At 45.5% G+C, this 20,640-nt stretch overlaps 1 protein-coding gene and 2 pseudogenes across 17 annotated transcripts in view; 1 reads left to right on the forward strand and 2 right to left on the reverse strand.

The window, feature by feature from the left end:
- Positions 1-20,640, reverse strand: part of SPIDR (scaffold protein involved in DNA repair) — a 351,263-nt gene that overhangs the window by 25,478 nt on the left and 305,145 nt on the right. For all 17 annotated transcript variants that reach the window (XR_010936562.1, XR_010936565.1, XR_010936563.1 and 14 more), the window contains exon 11: positions 17,659-17,799. Coding sequence is in view for 12 of the 17 variants with exons in the window: in XM_067712395.1 (XP_067568496.1) it covers positions 17,659-17,799 (141 nt within the window). In the remaining 5 variants the exon portion in view is untranslated. The remainder of the gene's footprint in view (positions 1-17,658; positions 17,800-20,640) is intronic.
- On the forward strand, positions 833-2,354 carry LOC137210689 (mortality factor 4-like protein 1 pseudogene; annotated as a pseudogene).
- Positions 19,152-19,252, reverse strand: LOC137210799 (U6 spliceosomal RNA; annotated as a pseudogene).

The raw sequence follows: 20,640 nt of genomic DNA on the forward strand, positions 1-20,640 counted from the left end.
ACCAAGATTCTGGGTCCAAATCAAGCACAAAAGCGGTAAGCGAAGGGGGACACACGAGGGAAATTCACTCTCTCCCTCTCCTGACAGCAGCTGTTTGTGTGGGTGACTGGACAGGGCTGGGCGACCAGGGCCAGTTGAGGTTCAGAGGCAGCTGGCTGGACACTGGGTGGACGCTGGGGGCCCGCTGCGCCTCTCTTCCGGGGATCATCCACCCGCTCCTGCCCTGAACATCCTGCTTCTTTCCACACAGCTCGCTGAAGGATAGGCACCGAAGCGCCAGCCCACATGAGGGGTTGGAGACTCGGTGAACGAATAACCAGCACTCATACAGTCTCATACACACCCACACAACTTCTGAGAACCTTGCATAAACAGAGTCGTGTGGTGCATGGCATGTTGAGTTGGCTTTTGTCATTCAGCACAATGTATCTGAGATCCATCCAGCTGCTGTGGCATCAGCAGCTTGTCCCTTTTTACTGCTGAGCGCTATCCATGGTGTGGACGTGACACAGCTCGTTTACCATTCACCTTTGAGGAACATCTGGGTTGTTTCCAGTTTGTGGCTATTACAAACACTTGGGTACAGATTTTTGTGTGAATGCAGATATTTGTTTCTCTGGATAAATGCCCAGGAGTGCAGCTGCTCTGATAAGTATGTTCAGTTTTTAAAGGAACTGCCAACTCTGCTCCTGGGGGGCCACACCACCTTACACGCCCACCTGCAACATATGAGAGATGGTTTCTTCACATCCTCACTGGCACCCGGTGCTCTCACTGTTGTTCACTTTAGTTTTTCACATTTAGTTGTTTAGGAGCATGGTAACATCTCACCATGGTCTTGACGTGCTTTTTCTTAAGAACAGTGACGTCGAACACCTTTCCATGTGTTTATCTGCCATGTGATGTCCTCTTTGGAAATGTCTCTTCATGTCCTTTGCCCATTTTCTACCTGGACTGCTTGTGTGTGTGTGTGTGTGTGTGTGTGTGTTTACTGTTGAGTTTTGAGACTTCATTATACAGTCTACGATACAAGGTTTGCAAATATTTTCTCACGGTCTGTAGCTTGTCTTGCTTTTGTTGTCACATCTCAGAACTCTTTACTCGATAAGTCCCAAAGGTTTTCTTTATAGTTTAATGTTTTATATTTAAACCTAAGATCTATTGTGAGGTATGAGATTTAGGCTGAGATTAATTTTTTGCCCATATATGTCCAGTTAGTTGAAGACTATCCTTCCTCCACCAAATTGCTTTGTTTGCACCTCGGTCAGGAATCATTTGGCCATAATCCCACAGGCCGCTTCCCAAGTTCTCTCCACTGATCAGAGAGTCATCCCTCCACCAATGCCGCAGTTTCTTGTAGCCATATCATAAGTTTTGAAATTGCGTGTGATTCCTCCCACTTTATCCTGTTTTCAAAGCTGTTGTATCTACTCTAGTTCCTTTGCATTTCCAAGCAAAGCCGATCAGAAGCAGTACGCAGAGGGCAAGATGAGAGGGGCTGCCCCGGAAGGAAGACTTCTGGTTTGCAACAGAAAAATGTTGGCGTGAAAACAAAAAACAACAAACAGAAAACACCTGGAAATGGAGACGGTGGTAGTACGAGTGAGACACCTCAGTCTCCTCGCGAGGAAAGGGCCCGAGTAGCTTCTACTGTTGAAAATGAGGAAACATTCATGAACAGAGTTGAAGTTAAAGTAAAGATTCCTGAAGAACTAAAACCATGGCTTGTTGAAGACCGGGACTTAATTACCTGGCAAAAAGAGCTCTTTTATCTTCCTGACAAGAAGAATGTGGATTCCATTCTAGAGGATTCTGCAAACTACAAGACATCTTGAAGAAACACAGAAAATAAGGAGTATGCTGTTAATGAAGTTGTGGCAGGGATCAAGGAACACTTCAGTGTAATGCTGGGCACTCAGCTGCTCTGCAAACATGAGAGACCGCGGTATGCTGACATCCTTGCAGATCACCCTGATGCGCCATGTCCAAGGTGCATGCAGCGCCACATCTACTGAGATTATTTGTACGTGTTGGAGCAATGCTGGCCTACACACCTCTGGATGGGAAGAGCCTTGCTTTATTACTGAATTATCTTCATGATTTCCTAGAACACCTGGCAAAGAACTCTGTTTAGTGCCAGTGATTATGAAGTGGCTCCTCCTGAGTACGAGTGGAAACCTGTGTGAGGTGCTTGTACGCCCTCATGTTTGGATCTCTGTAAACACATTTTTGTCAGTCCTTCTCTTGTACAAATGACGTACTTTGGAAACGTTAGTGTATAACAGAAATGATGTTTGTTTTCTGTTTGATTTTAAACAGAAAATAAAAGGGGTTACAGCTCCTTTTTTTCTTTTCTTTTTTTTTTTCTTTTTTTATTTCAAAGTTGCTACCAGTGTTTTCAATGACGGACAACAGAGAGACGTACTGTAGAGTGTTTCACTGCTTAGCTGCCAAAGCTGCGTTTGAATGCTGGTGGTTCTATTCCTTTGACACTACGCACTTTTACAATATGTGTTAATGCTATATGACAAAATGCTCTGATTCCTAGTGCCAAAAGTTCAATTCAGTGTGTATAACTGAAAACACTCATCCATTTGTGCTCCCCGCTTTTTCATGGTGCTTACAGTGAAGAGCCCATCCTTTGCAAGTCATTCATGTTGTTCCTTAGGCATTTTATCTTTGCTCGGATTGTCAAAGAATGGTGGCTTGTTTCATGGTTTTTATATTTGTGTCTAATCACGTTTTAACATGATAGACACAATGCATTGTGTAGCTAGTTTTCTGGAAAAGTCAATATTTTAGAAATTGTTTTTCAGATCTTCAATAAATTTTTTCCTTAAATTTCAAAAAGAAAAAAAAAGTTTAGAATAGGCCTGGATATATCTACAAAAATTTTTGCTGAGACTTTAATGGGTTTTGCGTCAAGCCTATACCATCTTTTGGGGAGAACTATAGCATCTTTACAATGTTGAGTCTTCCACTCCACGCACATTGACACCTTTCCATTTATTTAGATCTTCTCTGATTTCTTTAATCAGTGTTTTGTAGTTTGCAGCATACAAGTCCTGACATGTTTTGTTAGATTTATACCTAAATACTCCTTTTTGGGCAACTGTAAATGCTGTATTTTTAATTTTGGTTTTCAAGGGTTCATTGCCAGTATATAGAAATGTGACTGACTTGTGAATGTTAACCTTGTATGCTGCTACTTTGCTGAACTGACTTACTAGTTTTAGGAATTTTTTTTTTCTTTTGTAGATTCCTTGGGATTTTCGACATAGACCATCATGTCATCCAAAGTAGAGACAGTTTTATTTCTTCCTTTCTGTCTTTTTCCTTTTCCTTGCCTTATTGCGATGGTTAGTCTATTTAGTACTTTTAAAGTACCCTACCAGAATCTAACATTTAACTTCAAACACACTGATATAGAAAAAAAACTCTGAGAGGACATCCAGGACAGCAAATACGATAAACAGCACGTGAAGAGTGTCAGGGTGTGATGCTGGCGACAGAACGCTGGCAAAGCTGGATGAAGAGAAAAAGGCTGACACTTAAAGGTCACGTGCAGACCAATTTCTCTCATTTCTTCCGTCTTTCTCCCCACCCCCCAGCCCGATGATGAAACTACTCAAAGAAAAGCTGGGCCAGGACAACAAAAACTACTAATCCAGGTGGACTTGCAGAGAAAAAACAAACACACCCCCTTGTCATTCTCTGCACATCTGCTTGAAGCTAAACGCCTGCTTTTACCAACTGGACTGGCCGTCTTGGTGACTTCAGAAAGTGGTAGAATACTACTGAGAGAGAGTCAGACTTTTATTATCTATTTGCTAAGTCTGGGAAAGTCTAAATTTCAAATACTCTTTGTCTTCCATATAACCTTGTGAGCAAATAATGGAGAAAGGATACCTTAATTTCCTCAAGAAACAGGTCATAATCTATCTGCCAACAGGCTTTTACTGCAGCTGCCTTCACTAAATCTTAGACTTTTAGAAAAATTACCTAAAGATGAACTTTCCTAGTGGGAAAGGTGGGTAAACTTGAAAAGTGACCTTTGCGAAGGCAAACGCGGCTGGTGACTGGAGTGCCCTGGAGGGAGCCGAGCACACTCCCCCAGACAGTCCCTGTGGCCCAGGACCCAGGGCCTCCTCTAGGGCGGGCTCAGCTCTTCCACTCTCTCCAAGGCAAAGGCCACCTCTGAGTGACCAGCTGCTGCAAGTGTTAAGAGGTGCCTTCTCGCACATCTTCACTTGGGGAGACCCCCCAGGAGAGCCGGAGGAGGCTGGCCGCACCACACTCTTTGAATCTAACCGGACTGCTTGAGACTTGGGACCGCAGCAGAGGTGGCAGGTCAGCGGGAATACTGCTCCTCAGGGCCAGGCCTCGGGGCTCCCACTCCCCGTGCTTCTGGAGCTGGGTGTTCGCTCTGGGGGGCCTGGAGCCTGATGGGGTGCAGAGCGGACGCCTTCATCTGCACTGCAGGTGAGTCCTGAAACCTCCTGGCCCCGCTGTGCTCCCTGCAGGACTCTGATGCTCCCACTTCTAAACCTGCAGCGGCTGAGGCGGGTGGGAGCAGCGCAGGCCTTCTGGGAGGGTGCAGCAGCACGAGGTAGCTAGAAACAGCCAGCCGTCTGGGACACATGCCTTCTACAGGCTGGGACACAAGCCTGGCTGGCTGAATACCTTGTTCATGCGCAAAGGCCTTGGGGTATTGATTAAAACAAAACAAGACAACATTTTCCAACTCATTTGCAAGTAAAAAAATTACAAATACAGAGCACTGTAGTTAACTTCAAAAACATTTTCTATTTTGTTGTTTTTTTGTGGTACGCGGGCCTCTCACTGCTGCGGCCCCTCCCGCTGCGGAGCACAGGCTCCGGATGCGCAGGCCCAGCGGCCATGGCTCATGGGTCCAGCCGCTCCGCGGCATGTGGGATCTTCCCGGACCGGGGCACGAACCCGTGTCCCCCGCACGGGTTGGCAGGCGGACTCCCAACCACTGTGCCACCAGGGAAGCCCTGATTTGTTGTTTTAATAATTACCAGCTCCCTAAGAGAGAAAAAAGTGCTGCAAAGATTATTAAGTGTTAGTACACAGATAGAGATACTTACCTGGAGCAAAGTTACTGATTTCTTAGAATGAGAAAACCCATTCTGTTGCCTGCATTTTGTTGTTTGTGGGATATTCTGGAAGCTGTAAAAATCTAAGTAGAAAATACACAAATGAGTCACAAAGGGAGGAGACCGACTTGAGGCCATCTCCGAAAAAAGTCTCACAAATTCAGCGTAAGAGTCTGAAATGATGCCCACATGCAGGTGTCTCTCCTGGACGGACGAGAGCCCAGGTTTGCCCTCCAGGGAAAACGATCGAGCCGAGACCCCACATCAACTGCTGAATTTCTGGCTGAGAAAGGCAGCCTCTAACCCTTAACCCGACGCTCTCGACTGCTCTGACAAGAGGAAGAGGACCGGGGCTAGTCCTGGGGCAGCCACGGCAGGGCTGCCTGGCGCAAAGAAGAGGCCACGAGAACAGAGTGTGCCTGAGGACGACAGCAAGAGGAGTTTTAGGAACATCAGAGATAGACGGGGAAGGAGCAGGGGCTCTGGCCTCACCACTACCCGAAAGGATGCTGAATGTACATATTTCACACTGGTTTTATAGACTGGCGCAGCCTCCCTGTACCGAGGGCGACGGCCAGTGTCACCTGGAAGCAGGTCCCCGGCTGCAGCCCATGGGGAGGAAGCCCGGCGGAGAGCTCTCCCTGAGCTCACCAGGTTGTTCCCCGACACGCCTGCTCACCAGGCCTGTTTTCTATGTTATTTTAGAGTTATTTTTCCATCTGATACTGCCTCATCTAACTACTCCCAAATCTTCACCGGATAATCTAAGACTGCCTGAATCACTTTCTTTTGGGTGTGGGTGGGGTGGAATTTGCTGCAGAAGATTTAAACCACAATGGTGACGTCACCCTCAAGATGGGACGCAACCTGTTCACTGAGTTAATTCATCCTCAGAGATCTCAGAATATTTTTTTTAAACGAAGCATTTATATTGGTTGTAAAATGTTCCTAAAATTTTTCCGTGCAGTTGCTAATTTCTCTGTACCTACTGTTATGTAGTACTCATGGCTTTCTAATAAGACAGATTACCTGGAGATGGAATATTTCAGACCAGGGATTCTGAAAGTGGGGTCTGGAGACCCCTGGGTCTGTAAGACCCTTTCAAGGGACCCGCAAGACCAGAACTATGTCCTGAGACCTTATTTCCCCTTCTCTCGTGAGTGTACAGTGGAGTTTTCTAGAGGCTACACTATGTACAATACAGGACTGACTGAATGCAGAGCAGAGATGACAATCCATCGTTTTCTGTTAGTCCAGACATTAAAGAGATCTGCAGAGAACATAAAATAAGGCTACTCTTCTCACTAAGGTTGTCTTGGTTTAGAAAATATTTTTCATAAAAATTCTATTTGTTATTATTTAATGGGTTTATTTTTAGGATTTTTAGGTGAACTAATAAATATTTAATTTTTTCCATTTTATTTTCTAATACAGTAGTTATTGATCAATATAACCACATTTAAAAAATCTCCTTGGGGGTCTCAGTAATTTTGACGACTATTAAGGGGTCCTGGAGACCATGAAGCCCGGAAGTGCGCCACTCAAGATCCACTCTCTACCATCTGCCTCCCTCCCTCCGTCTCCCTGTGCCCTCGACTGTCTTCCAGAAGGTAGCTTGTGTCACCTTACGTCCTTTTATGTCACCCTCATACACACACGAGACAACCTCGAATCAACTAAACAAACTTTTGCCTTGATACTGAAATGCATTTCCTTCAGAGGTTTGGCTGCCAGAGCAGACACTACCAGATGGCCCAGGAGATCATGAGCAAACTGATGGGAGCCATGGCAACCTTGAGATCCTGAGGAGGTTAGATAATCAGCGACTAAACTACATCATTATGCTGGTGAGACAGGAAAATGGGGCAGTCACTTTGGAAAACACTTTGGCATCGACCCAGCAATCCCACTTCTAGCTATCTACCCAAGAGAACCGAAGACTTATGTCCATATGTGCATCGTGAATGTTCATAGCAGTATTACTATTCATGACAGCCAGAAAGTAACATGGAAGCAACCCAAATGTGCATCAACTGATGAATGGATACATAAGTCTGGTACATCCATACAACAGAGTATCAGGCAGCCATAAAAAGGAGTGAAGTACTGACACACGACACAACATGGATGAACCTCGAAAACATGATGCGCAGTGGAAGAAGCCAGGATGATTCCTTTATACGAAGTGTTCAGTATATGCAAATTCACAGAGACAGAGTGCAGATTAGTGGTTGCCAGGGGCTGGAGGGTGGGGAGTGACTGCTCGTGGGGAAGGCGTTTCTTTTGGGGGTGATGACACTGTTTCTGAATTGGACAGTGATGGCATCATGTCGGTCAGGCATTCTGACCTCAGAGACCACTCTCTGCTAAGAATATCCCACAAATACCTTATAGATGTGGGGAATTACTAAACATTTTCCAAGGCTAGTTCAATGAATTTCAGGACAATATTTTTCAAATTTTATTCAACAGATAGAGAAACTGAAGAAAGGAAATTAAAGACACACACCTGAAATTAAGCCTTCTGCACTATTTCTTTGAACCACTGCTTAAATTATATAACTATAAAAGATAAATTTGTAACTTTGGAAGGCCTCACATTTTGTAGGCTATCTGCTAGTAATATTAAAAAATATCTTTCCTAATCTAGATTCTTTCCTCAAGATCTAGGATATAAAAATATTAACTAGTGCAACTTTGTATTATAAAACAAGTTCTTTTTTTTTTTGAGGTACGTGGGTCTCTCACCGTTGTGGCCTCTCCCGTTGCGGAGCACAGGCTCCGGACGCGCAGGCTCAGCGGCCATGGCTCACGGGCCCAGCCGCTCCGCGGCATGTGGGATCTTCCCGGACTGGGGTACGAACCCATGTCCCCTGCATCGGCAGGCGGACTCTCAACCACTGCGCCACCAGGGAAGCCCATAAAACAAGTTCTTTGCACATTTCTGTTCTACCTCGGCAGGAAATGACACACACACACACACACACACACACACACACACACACTCAGCTACAAGGGAAGGAAGGAATTCTTGCTGCATGCTGCTATCTGGAACTGCAGACAGTTCTTAGGCTGGTCTCATTCCCAGGTGGTCCTTATCATTTCAAAAGTGTCACATGATCTACTCACCAGTGTGAAAGCAGGAACAGCCACATTCCACATAAAATCTGTCAGCCCAGGTTTTCTGATAGATGCGTATACTTTCGACCAAACGCTATCACCAGTGCGCTCTGATACCTGAGACAAACCTGTCTTCTCAGTCTATTCTATTACCATGAGCTCACATGTGAAGTAGCCTCCCTTCATGCACTCTTCCAAAGACAGCCTGCTGTTCCCACTGGGAACACTATAAAGAAAACCACGGAGGAAACCAGAGGACTGCAGTGATCTTGGGGGGACGGGGCGTCACCAGGAGGAGCACACTGGGGGTGATGCTTGGACACCCAGCACATTTTGTTCCTTGAATTTGGTGGTGGCTTCATGGGTGGCCCTACCAGTCGTTCACTGCACTCTGCAACTGGGGATCGCCCATACGTCTGTCGTGTTTCCCCATAAAGAACCGTAAAGAAGGAGACAGGAGCGCACACACTGACGTCTGTTGCTGCGAAGAGGCAGAAACTGGAAAGGGACACCCTTAAAGATACCAAAGGGAAAAGCAACCATTCTTCTTTGTTTACAGACATGCCTACGTTCATGAGAAAGATGTGGAGTGAACACCAGTGGAGAGGGGAGTATTAAATTCCCTTTACTCTTCGTGTGACTTATTTTTACAGCAGCAACCAGTGAAAGCAGCGGCTGTCCTACTACCTCCCTTGCACATAATGCTGAAGTGCCTGATCTGAGGCTGCTCACAACACGCAGTCCCGGTCCAGGTCCAGGGGCCTTCAGGACCATCCTCTCCACTGTCAGTGATTCTAGGGAGAGGAGCAAATTCTCTTGCTTTAAAAAAAAACAGTAATGAAAATGATCTTTCTTAAAAGTCATATTTTCATTAATAAGTGTCTAAGTAAACAGAAAAGAAAAATGCCGAACTGGACCTGAGGCCCCCAGTGTCATTATTTCCTACGGATCTGATGCTCCTCCTGGCCACTCAAGATAATTCCAGCACAGATGGCTCACTGCTGTTGTTTAACAAAAACAATGGAAAACACCAAGAATCTAACATCAACACCCCTGACAAGAAATGGTCAGATTTCTGACTTGAGGGCCGGGGATTATGACTATAAAGCAAATGGGAAATTTACAGAAATGAATTCCCCTAAAACTGTAAGGAATTACGTGTAGGCTGTAGCACCAAAGATGCAGGCGCTGGACTCTGATGGACCGGGCTCCAGGCCCACCTCACAGACGTGCAGCCAAGTTATTACTTAGTTTCAGGAGCTTGAGGGTCTTTATTTAACAACACAATAATTTGTTTTTCAATAAAGACTAATTTATTTTGTCCTGAATTTGGCGGTGGCATCACGGGTGATGCCTGTAGTGAACTACAGTGAACGATGCCGCCACCTAATCTGCCATCTAATTGGAGAGTTGAAGGAAAGGAAAGAGGGGCTACAGTGGCAGTGAAACTTCTTTTCCTTCCTCTTCCGCGTCCCACATGAAGAGACAGGCATTTCACTGGCAAACTTATGAAGATTTAAGAGTATTCTACCTATGATAAAAATGCATAAGATTCTGCGAATTTGAGAAGGCACTTAATGAAGCATAATTAAGTATTTGCACTTCATATGTGAGATTAACAAGGATCACCCCACTTAGCTGCTGAATCACATGACCCAGGGCCCTCACAATAACGGCTACTGCCACGGGCTGTTACCCTGAGAGAGGGAGAGAAAGAACCTTACTGATGTGTGCAATGTTCAGAGCTGCAATCAGTCCTCAATGCTTACTTTCCAATCACGTGGCCCTAGGAGCTGGCTGGGGGCTGGGTGGCCCGACACACCACCTCCCAATTTTGAACAGAATAGCTCCACATTGGTTTGTTATTAACACGGAGCTTCCTCTTTGGATTCTAATTTTTTTAAGTTCAAAAGTTTTAAAACTACTGGTCCCCTACTGGTAGGTAATTATGATTTTTGTGAGAACAGTGCAGGGAGAGGGGGAGTATTGAGATTTGTAAGAGAAGGAATGAATGAAAAAGCAAAAAAAAAAAAAAAATTCCTGCCCATTTGCTGAATTCCAGGCTTACTGTGCTGCCAGGTGAATTCACCAGATAAATTACTAACCTGGAGGGACAGGGAGCAGTTGCTTTCATGTTCTTGTATCAGCAGATCTTCCTTCTGGTTTCTTTGATCCCTGTTTTAACTAAATCTCTCTGTACTTTTTAACTCCACTGGCTTCATTACCCATTCTCTCCCATTATTATCGGATAATTGACAAGGCCAGCAATTTCCAACTGGATTTATTTTCTTTCCTGGAAAAAAATGGAACACTCCCAACTTCTAGTTATAGTTCTTCTAAGTTACTCACCTTTCTCTTCCTGTTTTATTTGTAAAAACAAGACAAGAAAGACTTACATCAATGTTGGCCAGAGTTTTACTTTTCAGTTAATTAGAAAAGAGAAACAGAGGAGGAGGAGGGAGGGAAGAACCACTACTTCTGCATGTTTTAGGGTGTGCAGGGCCGCTTCCGCGTGTGAGCTCATCAAACCACCCAACCCCGGGGGGAGGAAGAGCTACTCGTCCTGCTGACCACTGAGGGTCAAGATGCGACTCAGGGGCAGTGGTTCCAAGGCCCCCAACTTCCCCTCTGATGCCTCCGTTCAGTGACCAGCGACGCTCCCTCCAGAAGCTTTGGGTTTGCTTCTGAACAGCAAGTCCCCTCGCGTCAGCCAGGCCGACACAGCCAAATCACCCCAAGTGAACTGGGTTCTACTCTGTCCCCCAGTCACTGGGGGAAGGTGGTGGAGCAAGGGGGTGGCCCTGAGCCACTTCTGAGATTGCTACTGAAAGAATTCTTATGTGGCCAAGAACTACTGGCACAGTTTGCTTTGGTTCAGACTTCATTTCTTAGTCAGGTATTTACTGAATGCTCTATTAACTGCTACGGAGGACATGAGGACACCAGGCTAGATAACACTTGGCTCCAGCATGACAGTCTATTTTTGGTCAAAAGATAACAGGAATGAACTTATGGGTGGGAACGTGCTCTTCCATGGGTGTCTGCCTAGCAACCAGATGAACCTACAAGTCACACCCTGAAGGTCTTCTCGGCGAAGCCCCACCCACTCCAGCAAAAATCTTCTTAGACTGTCAGTGCTTCCCCACTGGAAAGTCAGACTGAACTGTGAGTTCATCCCTGCGTCCACACCCAGGTGCTGTGTTAACGAATGACTGATGGAGAGAGACATGCAGGGACCAGTCAGAGCAGAACTTCTTTACCTAACTGAGGGAAGGGTGAATTTATTTTTACTGGATAGTTTTTGAAACACTATTAGATCAGTAATCTTGACAACAGTTAACGCTTGGCCTACACAGCTCAAAGGTGTCTTTCAGGAGGTCTGCGGTTCTCTTCCCTCCTCTTCCTGTGATCAACCTGGTGGGTGTGTCAGGCCTTTTGTAATCTGCTGGTTTTCCCCTTTGTCAATGTCTCTATCACTGATTAGGTAGATAGATATACAATAGTTTTCTTAAGGATTGTTCATTGAACAATAAAGGTAATGACTGATTTAGAGGGGTGCCCATTTTACTAAACATATATCCTAATTTCCCCAAAATAACCCTTATGGTGAAGGTTAAATAATCGGCATTTGCTTTCTGAGCCCCTATTCCCTAGTTGGGTCTTTTTGAGATATGTGAAATTATGCCCAGATGTTTCATTTAGAAACAGTTCTTCTCCAACTGGACTTATGAAACATTTGTAGTTGTTTTTATAACTCAGTGTAAACACTTTTTAGGCAGTCAGTTCATCCCCGCCCCCTTTAAGGACTGAGGTGAAATTCACTCAACATAAAATTAACCATTTTGAAGTGCACAGTTCAGCGGCATTTAGCACATGCACAGTGCTGTCTAGCCCCAGAATGTCGCCATCACCCCATCAGACCCTGTGCCCGTCAGCGGTCACTCCCTGCTCCCCTCCTCCTGGCCACCACCAACCTGCGTCCTGTCACCATGGGCTTGTCTGTTCTGTTCGTTTCATATAAACGGGGTCCTACAATGTGTGGCCTTTTGTGTGGGCTTCTTTCACTCAGCACCATGTTTCACACGGGTCAGTGCTTCGTTCTTTTCGGGCAGTTCTTTGAGCATCACTGGTTTCAGGATTTAGTACATTCTCTTTCGGTGACATTTTACTCTCCTGCCATTAACTTGGGTGGTGAACCTACCGGCAACAATTTTATTTTTCAAAATGATGAAAGAATTCTTAAGTATGTCCCCTTAAAAGAGGATTTCCAACCACAGCAATGAGCAAAAAGATTCTGGACCTCAAACCCCAAGGGAATTCTGTCTCTTTAAGAGGCAGCCTTTCTGAAGAGGGGAAATCAAAGGAAGGAAATTGCCACTGAAGTTTCTTTCCCCAGGAGAGCTCTCACCACTGCTTATTTCCTGTTAAAGAAGCAACTGAGATGATCCCTCCACAACGACCCTAACCCACACGCATCGACTTGTGCTGGACGATCCCTAAAAACTCCCTCTGCTGCACCTCCATGTACGTGGGTCACACAGGGTCTCCCAGGAGACCAACGCCCTGGTGCCCAAAGTCACAGTGGAGCCTGACCTCTGACCAGTCACCCTCACCTGATCCAGGCCCTCCTCCATAAGATGGGATCCCATCCTGGATAAAGTGCTTTCACAACAACCTCAGGCGTTACCCACTAGACTTATTAGTGAGGAGGACCCAGGGTCTTGAGTCCAAGGTGCACAAAAGGCGTGGTCCTCACCCTGCACTGGACACTGGTCTTGGGACCAACTTAGTCTCTATTCTTCCCACTAAAATTGAGCACCAATAATTACTACTCAGAAAGTACAAGTGTACACATTCAAATCTCGCTGAGGAGAATCTAAGATGAACCCAAGCAGACAACGAATGTGCATTCCACAAACACTTATTATGAGCCTCTCGAGTGCCCGGAATTGAGCCACATACAGGAAACACAATGGTGAGCGAGAAACAGAGCGTTATGATGGGAAGGCCAGCCTCAGACACTGGCCACGAGGCGTCCTAATCCACAACGGTCTACACCATGCAGAGGGGCAAGACCAGGTCTGCATGACAAGAAACCGCTGGGACTCAGAGCTGAGCAGCTGGGACACAGCACAGGCCAGCTGGGGGAGCCATCCCAGGGCTCCTCAGACCACTGTTAACGCTTGTGTATTATTGCTAAAATGTCACTCAAGTTTACATGACAATATACCCCTCTGGTGGGACACAGGTCCTGAGAATCCCACACAGCCCTGAGCACTGGACCCAAAGCAGCGGCTGCAAGAGACAAAGGCGCCACCCGGAGAACGGGAGAGTGCTCTGTCCCCCCCCGCCCCCCCCAACCCCGGGCCAGACCAACAGCCCTAAGGGCACCGGGCTGGGGAGCAGCATGGGGGCTTCGACGGCCTTCTGTTTCCTGACCATGGGGTTAGTTTGTGATCATGCTAACTAAGCCTGGCTTCTAACTTAAAGTTTATCAGTACTTAATCTGTTACCTTTAAAACAAAAGCTGGCATTTAAACAGTAACTATTAATCGGACCATTCTCTGAAATACACCCCCCTCGACGTGCCCAACCCCCCACTCTATCCTCAAAGCTGACCAGATGGACCCGCTCCAGGGGGTGAGTGGACGGCTAGATCAGGGGGCGTGTCCTCCCGCCCTCCTGTCCTCAGCCCCAGGCCCCTCCCCTTCTCTCCAGGGTTCCCAAATCTGAACCCGCCCTCTGAGCCGGGCAAAGTGGCTGCTCTGTAACTGGCACTCGCCGGTTGGTGTCTTTCGAGACCTCCTCCTGGCTCTCCTGCTGGTCCATGAGCTCTGGGAGAAAGGGGCTATTTTACACTCCTGGCATCACCACAGCTCCCAGGAGAGCGCCACGCACCCCCCCCTGGCCCCCGAAGCTACTGGAAGTTAAAAATCAGTGGTGATGCGTTCTTCCTTCTCCTGCCCTCAACTGCTGCAGAAGTTTCCAAATCTGCACCCCTGCCCAATCCCCCCTTCTATTTCGAATCTATTAAAAGTACAAGAGTAGAATAATCTTAACTCTATTTTCATTTTTATTACCTCTTCTTCTCTCAAAAACTCCTAGGGGCCCTAGTTTTCTCTTGGATCAATGCAGAATCCCTAATAATAGGATTTAAGGCTTTGTCTAGCTGACTTTTTATTTCAGTATATTGTGGTTTCAGATAAATCCCAAAACTCTAGCACAGCAGCAACCAGCCAGGGGCATAGCACAAAGAGGTCCTAAATATTTAACGAACAGATGACTGAATTATACTTTCTCCTAATCCTACTTTTATGTCTTCACAGATAACATCTTACCAATTTGAGGAAAAGACCAGCCATTTAAGGCCCCATCACTTAAAGCAACAACCGCCCAGGATCCCTGGGCAGGTCTAGTCTCCAGTTCAAAAGGAGGCAATTCATGGTCAAAGATCTTGTTAGTTGCTTCCCTGTCATTCTCAGCACTCAGATAGACCCCTCTGTATACGGTGAGTGCTGACTACATGCTCTGCAACAGTCTTCTCCAGTACGTTACTCTTAAAGAGATCTAAATAAAACAGTCACTTATACATTAATAGTGTATTTTAGACAGATTAGTGGCTTTTGTTTTAACAAGTAGGAACATAAGTATTAGCAGGACTTTGAATTGAAAGAGGTTCCTCTCCCCCACCAAAAATATGCTAACTATATTTTCCATACTTATAGGATTAAGATGTTGCAGAAAATCTTTTTTCCCTCAGTATTACCCTATCACATAAAAAAAAAGAGCACATAATAATCAGCAATAAAAAGATAAAGCTCATACACAGAACTAAGACACAAAAGTAAAGTGAGTTTTCAGCCTGTCTGACCTCTAAACTGTTGCAGAGGCCACCTGGGAGGACAAAGGTCAGGGGACACGCCTCAGCCCCTGGACAAACAGCCTGGAGTCCTCCAGGGACGCAGAGAGCCAGGGAGAGGCACATGCCTCAGCAGTGTTGTTTTAAAATGGTCTTTTCCTTTACATCCAGGGTATTTTTCTGACTCTTCTCACCCTAACGAGTCAGTATGGACACACAACTCCAAAAAGCGGTCAGAGAAATGCGACAGACATGACAGCTGTTTTCCTGCAACTCTTCCCAAGGCGGCAGGTGAACAGGGTGGGACGCCCTGCACAGGCCCAGCCCCAAGGCTGCCAGTCCACCCAAAGCGCCACAGGGAGCAGTGACTTCCGTCACTGTGACTGTGGACCAGATGAGACCGGGGAGTTAAGATTTCAAAGGCTCCACGATCAGCCCAAACGTAAAACTATCTTCCAAATGGCAAAAAATAATTTTCTATATTAGATATTGGAATTATATAATTATAATTAATCATTTTAGCTTGAATTCTGGGAACTAAGTGTATTTCATTGAGGTTTATCAGAAATATATTTTGTTAAGGTTTATGAGAGTTGCTATGAAACACAATAATTGGGGGGGGAAGAAAAGAGACAATTTGCGTTTACTGGGCCGTGGATGGATGACTGACAGTGGATGATGTCACTAATAGGCAATTATAACATTCAGCATTCCAAAACTATTTAATAATTTGTTTTGAAGAAATACAGCTTCCAAAAGAACAAAAAGACAATCTTAATATTTATTTGGATAGTTGCATGCTAAAATAAAGTTAAACACGTAGGATAAAGAAATTAATTCCAACCTAAAAAAGTATCCAATACTTAGTCAAATTTTAGTCCAACTTAAAAATGGATGGGTTCCAAAAGTTTGTAAATGAATTATTCAGAATAGTCAGTGCCTTTCCCGTGGAAAAAACATTTCCTATGGCAATGTTGTAGATAGTAGCAAGGCTTCCAGTGTAACCCACAAAAACCAGATTAAACATTAGGTACACATATGGCTGTATAGCATCATGGTAGCAAAGCATGTACTTTTTAGAGCAAAGCCCCTGGACCCCTCCTGGCTCTGTCAGTCCCCAGGAGTATTTCCCTGGAGTTGGGTCCCCCAGTCGCCAGCAGGAAGTACGTCCCCAGGAGTGGACTCCTCTGGCCTGCAGGACACCAGGACACCTGCCAGCTGGAGGGGCTCCACTGAGGCGCCCGAGATGGGGAGCCCCAGTACCCCGGCGTGCTCAGGTGCGAGGCTGGTGCCGAATGTATGTCAGGGAGGTCTACACGGCCCCGGTGGGGTTAACGCCGTCAGGCCAACGCCACAGCAGCACCTCACTTACCACCACTACACACGGTCTTTCCAGATGCCTGTGATTCTGAAACTGAGGACTACATGGGGTTCAGCCTTCGAAACGATAAGGTTCATGTGACCCACTTAAGCTTTCCAAATATCTGGGCAGCTCCCTCCCTAATCCATAAGGCAATTACACTGTAACACAGCCTCCCTGTAAGCAAAACGAAGCATTTGTTACGAGCCGAGTGTACATGAATCAATGCAGGGCTCACAGGGGCCTGTCCTTCAGGAAAACAGGGTCCTGGGTGGAGCCGCCACTCAGCGGCACGTGAGAGACACATGCGGCACAGGGGGCCGGGGAAAGCGGGCTGCCAGTCAGTTTGGACGGAGCACGGCCGGAAGGGCCGGTATGCAGACCACTGGACTAGGAGCAGCGCATACGCCCAACGGCGCCGCGCAACGGCGCCTCCCAACAGAGCCTCCCAAGGGCTCCTCCCAACAGGCGCCTCCCAAGGCTCCTCCCAAGGCGCCTCCCAACGGCTCCTCCCACCCGCACTGTTACAAGCTCAGACGTTGCTCTAAGTAAGACAGTAGCATTAAGACAGCTAAAATTACACACTGCTTGAGGAAAGAGGCTATGATGAGAGAAACCCAAATTCACCGTTTACACTAATTCTCTATATGACTGGATCGTTCCACCGAAAAGGTTTCTTCTGCTCCCTAATTCATAGATTAAGATGCTCACTGGAATGGAACAACCCACGCTGGGGCCAGATCTATGTACCACCGCCACCCAAAACATCTAGCGCGAGGAGCCACGAAACGTGACAGAAAACAAGCTTTCTTGCTATGGAAAGCAAAAAACGTGACAAATTAAGAGTTTTGCTTAACACTTATAAAATGCCTTTTCACTCAGTTATATTTTCACTTACATAACTGACTCATGCAAAGCTGCCTTATTAGTACAGATAAGGAAAAATAAAGAAAAAACTTTAGAATTAAAATACATATATATGACATTTTTAATCCTAATTTTAATAAAATTGTGAATCACTAAACCTGCATAATTATTTTTGTTGTCAATGATAATTTTTCTTCCGTAAGTACTTTATGGGCTCCACCCAACTCGTGGCCTTGTCTTAGAGGCAGACTCTAGGATCCTAGTTTATTGTCTTTAAAAATGAAATTACAGATGTTACTGTAGCAAACTGGATGCTACTGTGGTGTCCTCACCTTCCTCTGGTGACCTTTTGCAGAACCTTCATTCCCGCCAGCCTGCAGGACTTGCCCTCCAACTCCCTGTCCTTCAGGACGGCGCCCTCCGAGTGCACCTCACTGAAGAGTCCAAGGGCATCTTGCACGAGAAGGCAGACTCTACAAAAAAGGATCCACATTTGCTCTTTTAGGAGACAGTTTTTGATTCAGTACAGAGACCAGAATTTCCTCCTCCTTCACTAGAAACCCACTGTAGATCCACCGTAGAAATCTACTTCCATTTAAAACATTTCAAATTATGTTTTATCAAACACTAATATTCAAAGATATTCATAGGTATTCCTTGAAAATTATCACCAAAATGTTGCTAGCAATAACTTTTCTAAAATTTACTTCATCAGATCTATGGAGAAAAAAATACATTGAAATCACATACAATTATTACTATGTTCAATTCTTCTTGCAATACGATATTTTATACCCAAGAACACCAGGAAATATCCCTGACTGCTCGCCTGATGCCCATATGGTTTTAGTCTGTTCAGGAGCAATATGTAGCAGGTGGTACCCAGAAGAATGTCCTATCTATCTTAAATATATTAGTCTTAACATTTCCGTATGTGTGACATTATTTAATATGTTGCAGCTATAAGACATTTATATAGTACAAACTCATTTCTCATGGTTGACTGGAAAAAGAAAATTTTACACAAAGAGTAGGGTTCTGTGGCTTATAATTAGGTCTGGATCAAACAAGTGAAAAGCTAGAATACTTCAAAATGAAGATGAACAATGCTGGCCTTTGGATTTTACAAAAATGAGGAGCTGAGTTGCCTAAAGTAGAAAAATTAATGTTCAATCCTACTGACTTAACCTCAGGATTTAGAGGTCAAAAAGAAAGTGGGATGTAAGTTATTTGTTTCTTCCAGAATTCTGAATATTGTCCCACTGCCTTCTAGTCTTCCACTGTTTCTAACGAGAAGTCCCTTGTTACACGAGGAGTCACTTTTCACTTGCTGCTTTCAAGACTTTATCTTTGGCTTTCAACATTTTGACTGTGACGCATTTGGGTACGGGTCTTTTTAGGTTTATCCTACTACAAGTTCATAGAGTTTCTTGGATGTGTAAAGTTTTCCAGTCCAATTTGAGCCATCTTCAGCCATTATTACTCCAAATATCTTTTCTGTTCCCTCCCCCACTCCCCTGCCCTTCTGGCGCTCCCATTACATGTGTATTGGTGCACTTAATGGTGTTCCACATTTCTGAGGTTCTTCGTTCTTTTCTCCCCTTAGAATATTTATTTGTCATTTGTGAGATTTCCATAATAGTGCAGAGATAATCATGGTATGTTTTAATTCTTCATAAAGACTAAGTTATTAAAAAGTCTTCACAAGCATTTTTTTAATTGCTAAAATACTCTGCAGTCATCAATTTGAGATTAAGTTTTAACATCCTATTGAAATCACAATCCTCTTTTCTTGGGGAAGAGTTTTAAGTTTGACAAAGGGCTTACAAATGTGCAATGCTTCCCAAATCTGCATGTCATGTGCACAGGGGCTATGCTACTCTCTGTATGTTCCAATTTTGGTGTAAGTGCTGTCAAAGTGAGCACTTTTCATTCTGTCTCTCCTTCGGGCTGCACTAGCTCCATTATTCTAGATCCAAGTCCATGGATTCTTTCTTCTTCCAGCTCAAATCTACTGTTGAGCCTATCTAGTGAATTTTTCATATCAGTTATTATACTTTCCAACTCCAGAGTTTCCATTTGGTTCTTTCCAGTTTGTGTCTTTTTACTGATATCCTCCTTTTGATTAGACTCTGTCATCTACACACTGTAGTCTGGAGACATGGTTCCCTCTGCTCTTTGAACGTATTTATAATGGCTGTTTTAAAATCTCTGTCTGCTAAGTCCAACAACTGGGCCCTTCAGAAGCGGCTTCTATCATCTGCTTTTTCCCTCATGTATGGGTCATGCTTCCCTGTTTCTCTGCAAACCTTGCAATTTTTGGTTGACAACTGGGCGTGCTGGATAGTAAATTGCGGCAACTCTGGATCCTTGACTCCTCTCCGCCAAGGGTTGATGATGTAGTTTACTCACTTGCTCAGTGACTGTCTGCACAGCTCTTCCCTGCAGGCTGCAGTCTCTGATGGTCCTGCTCAGATTGTCTTCTTGTTTTCATCTTTTCACATGGCTACCCAGAGGCTGCCCCTAGGTCAGCGAAGCCACTTATTAGTGAGAGGCTGTGCTTGAGCATCCTTAGCCAGTCAGACTTTTAATCTTTACCACTGGACATGTGTGTCTTGGAGGTTGATCTCATAGTTCAAGGAGTGCAGGTTTTTGTCCTCATCCCTCTCCTTTGGCCAGAGCTCATATTTCCCCTCCCTAATCACACCTGTGAAGATGTGGCCTTGGGCAGGTCAGACGGCCAGACCTGTGTGCGATTTTAAAGTCTGGCTTCCCAGAGTTGCCCCTCGTTCAAAGCAGCCAACTGTTCATCTAGTGTGGTTGGAGGTGGTCCTGAGGCCTTCAGGGAAGTGAGGCTCGTACCCCAACCTTCCCATGCGGGCCGTCAGTGCTCCTGAGAGCACACCCTTCCTGTCTCTCAAGTCTGACTGTGATTCCAGGAGGGCTCTTGGTGGTCTCTTTTCCCTGATTCTCTCTGCTAACTTTTCATTGCTCTGTCCTTTGCTTGTTGATAAAGAGTCAGGAAATTACAAGCACTCTCTGAACCTCTCTCCACCAAGATCCTCATTGTTTTCAACAACACTCGTGGGCATGGAATTCTCCCGCCATCTCATGCAGCCCGACAGAGCTCTTCTTCTTCGCCATAACCTGTCTCCCTCTGGGCAGTGCCCCCTTTGCCTGGACTGACACCTCTGCTCTAGAGTGGGTGCGGGGGGGGGGGTGGCGCTGGTCTCCTAGGCTAGCCTCTCTGCATGGTGCATCTACCCTGTGGCGGGCTGGGGTAGGACAACTGGGCCAGTATTCTTGGCCCACCA

This window comes from Pseudorca crassidens, chromosome 17 (genome assembly GCF_039906515.1).
Source record: "Pseudorca crassidens isolate mPseCra1 chromosome 17, mPseCra1.hap1, whole genome shotgun sequence".
Classification (NCBI taxonomy): domain Eukaryota; kingdom Metazoa; phylum Chordata; class Mammalia; order Artiodactyla; family Delphinidae; genus Pseudorca; species Pseudorca crassidens.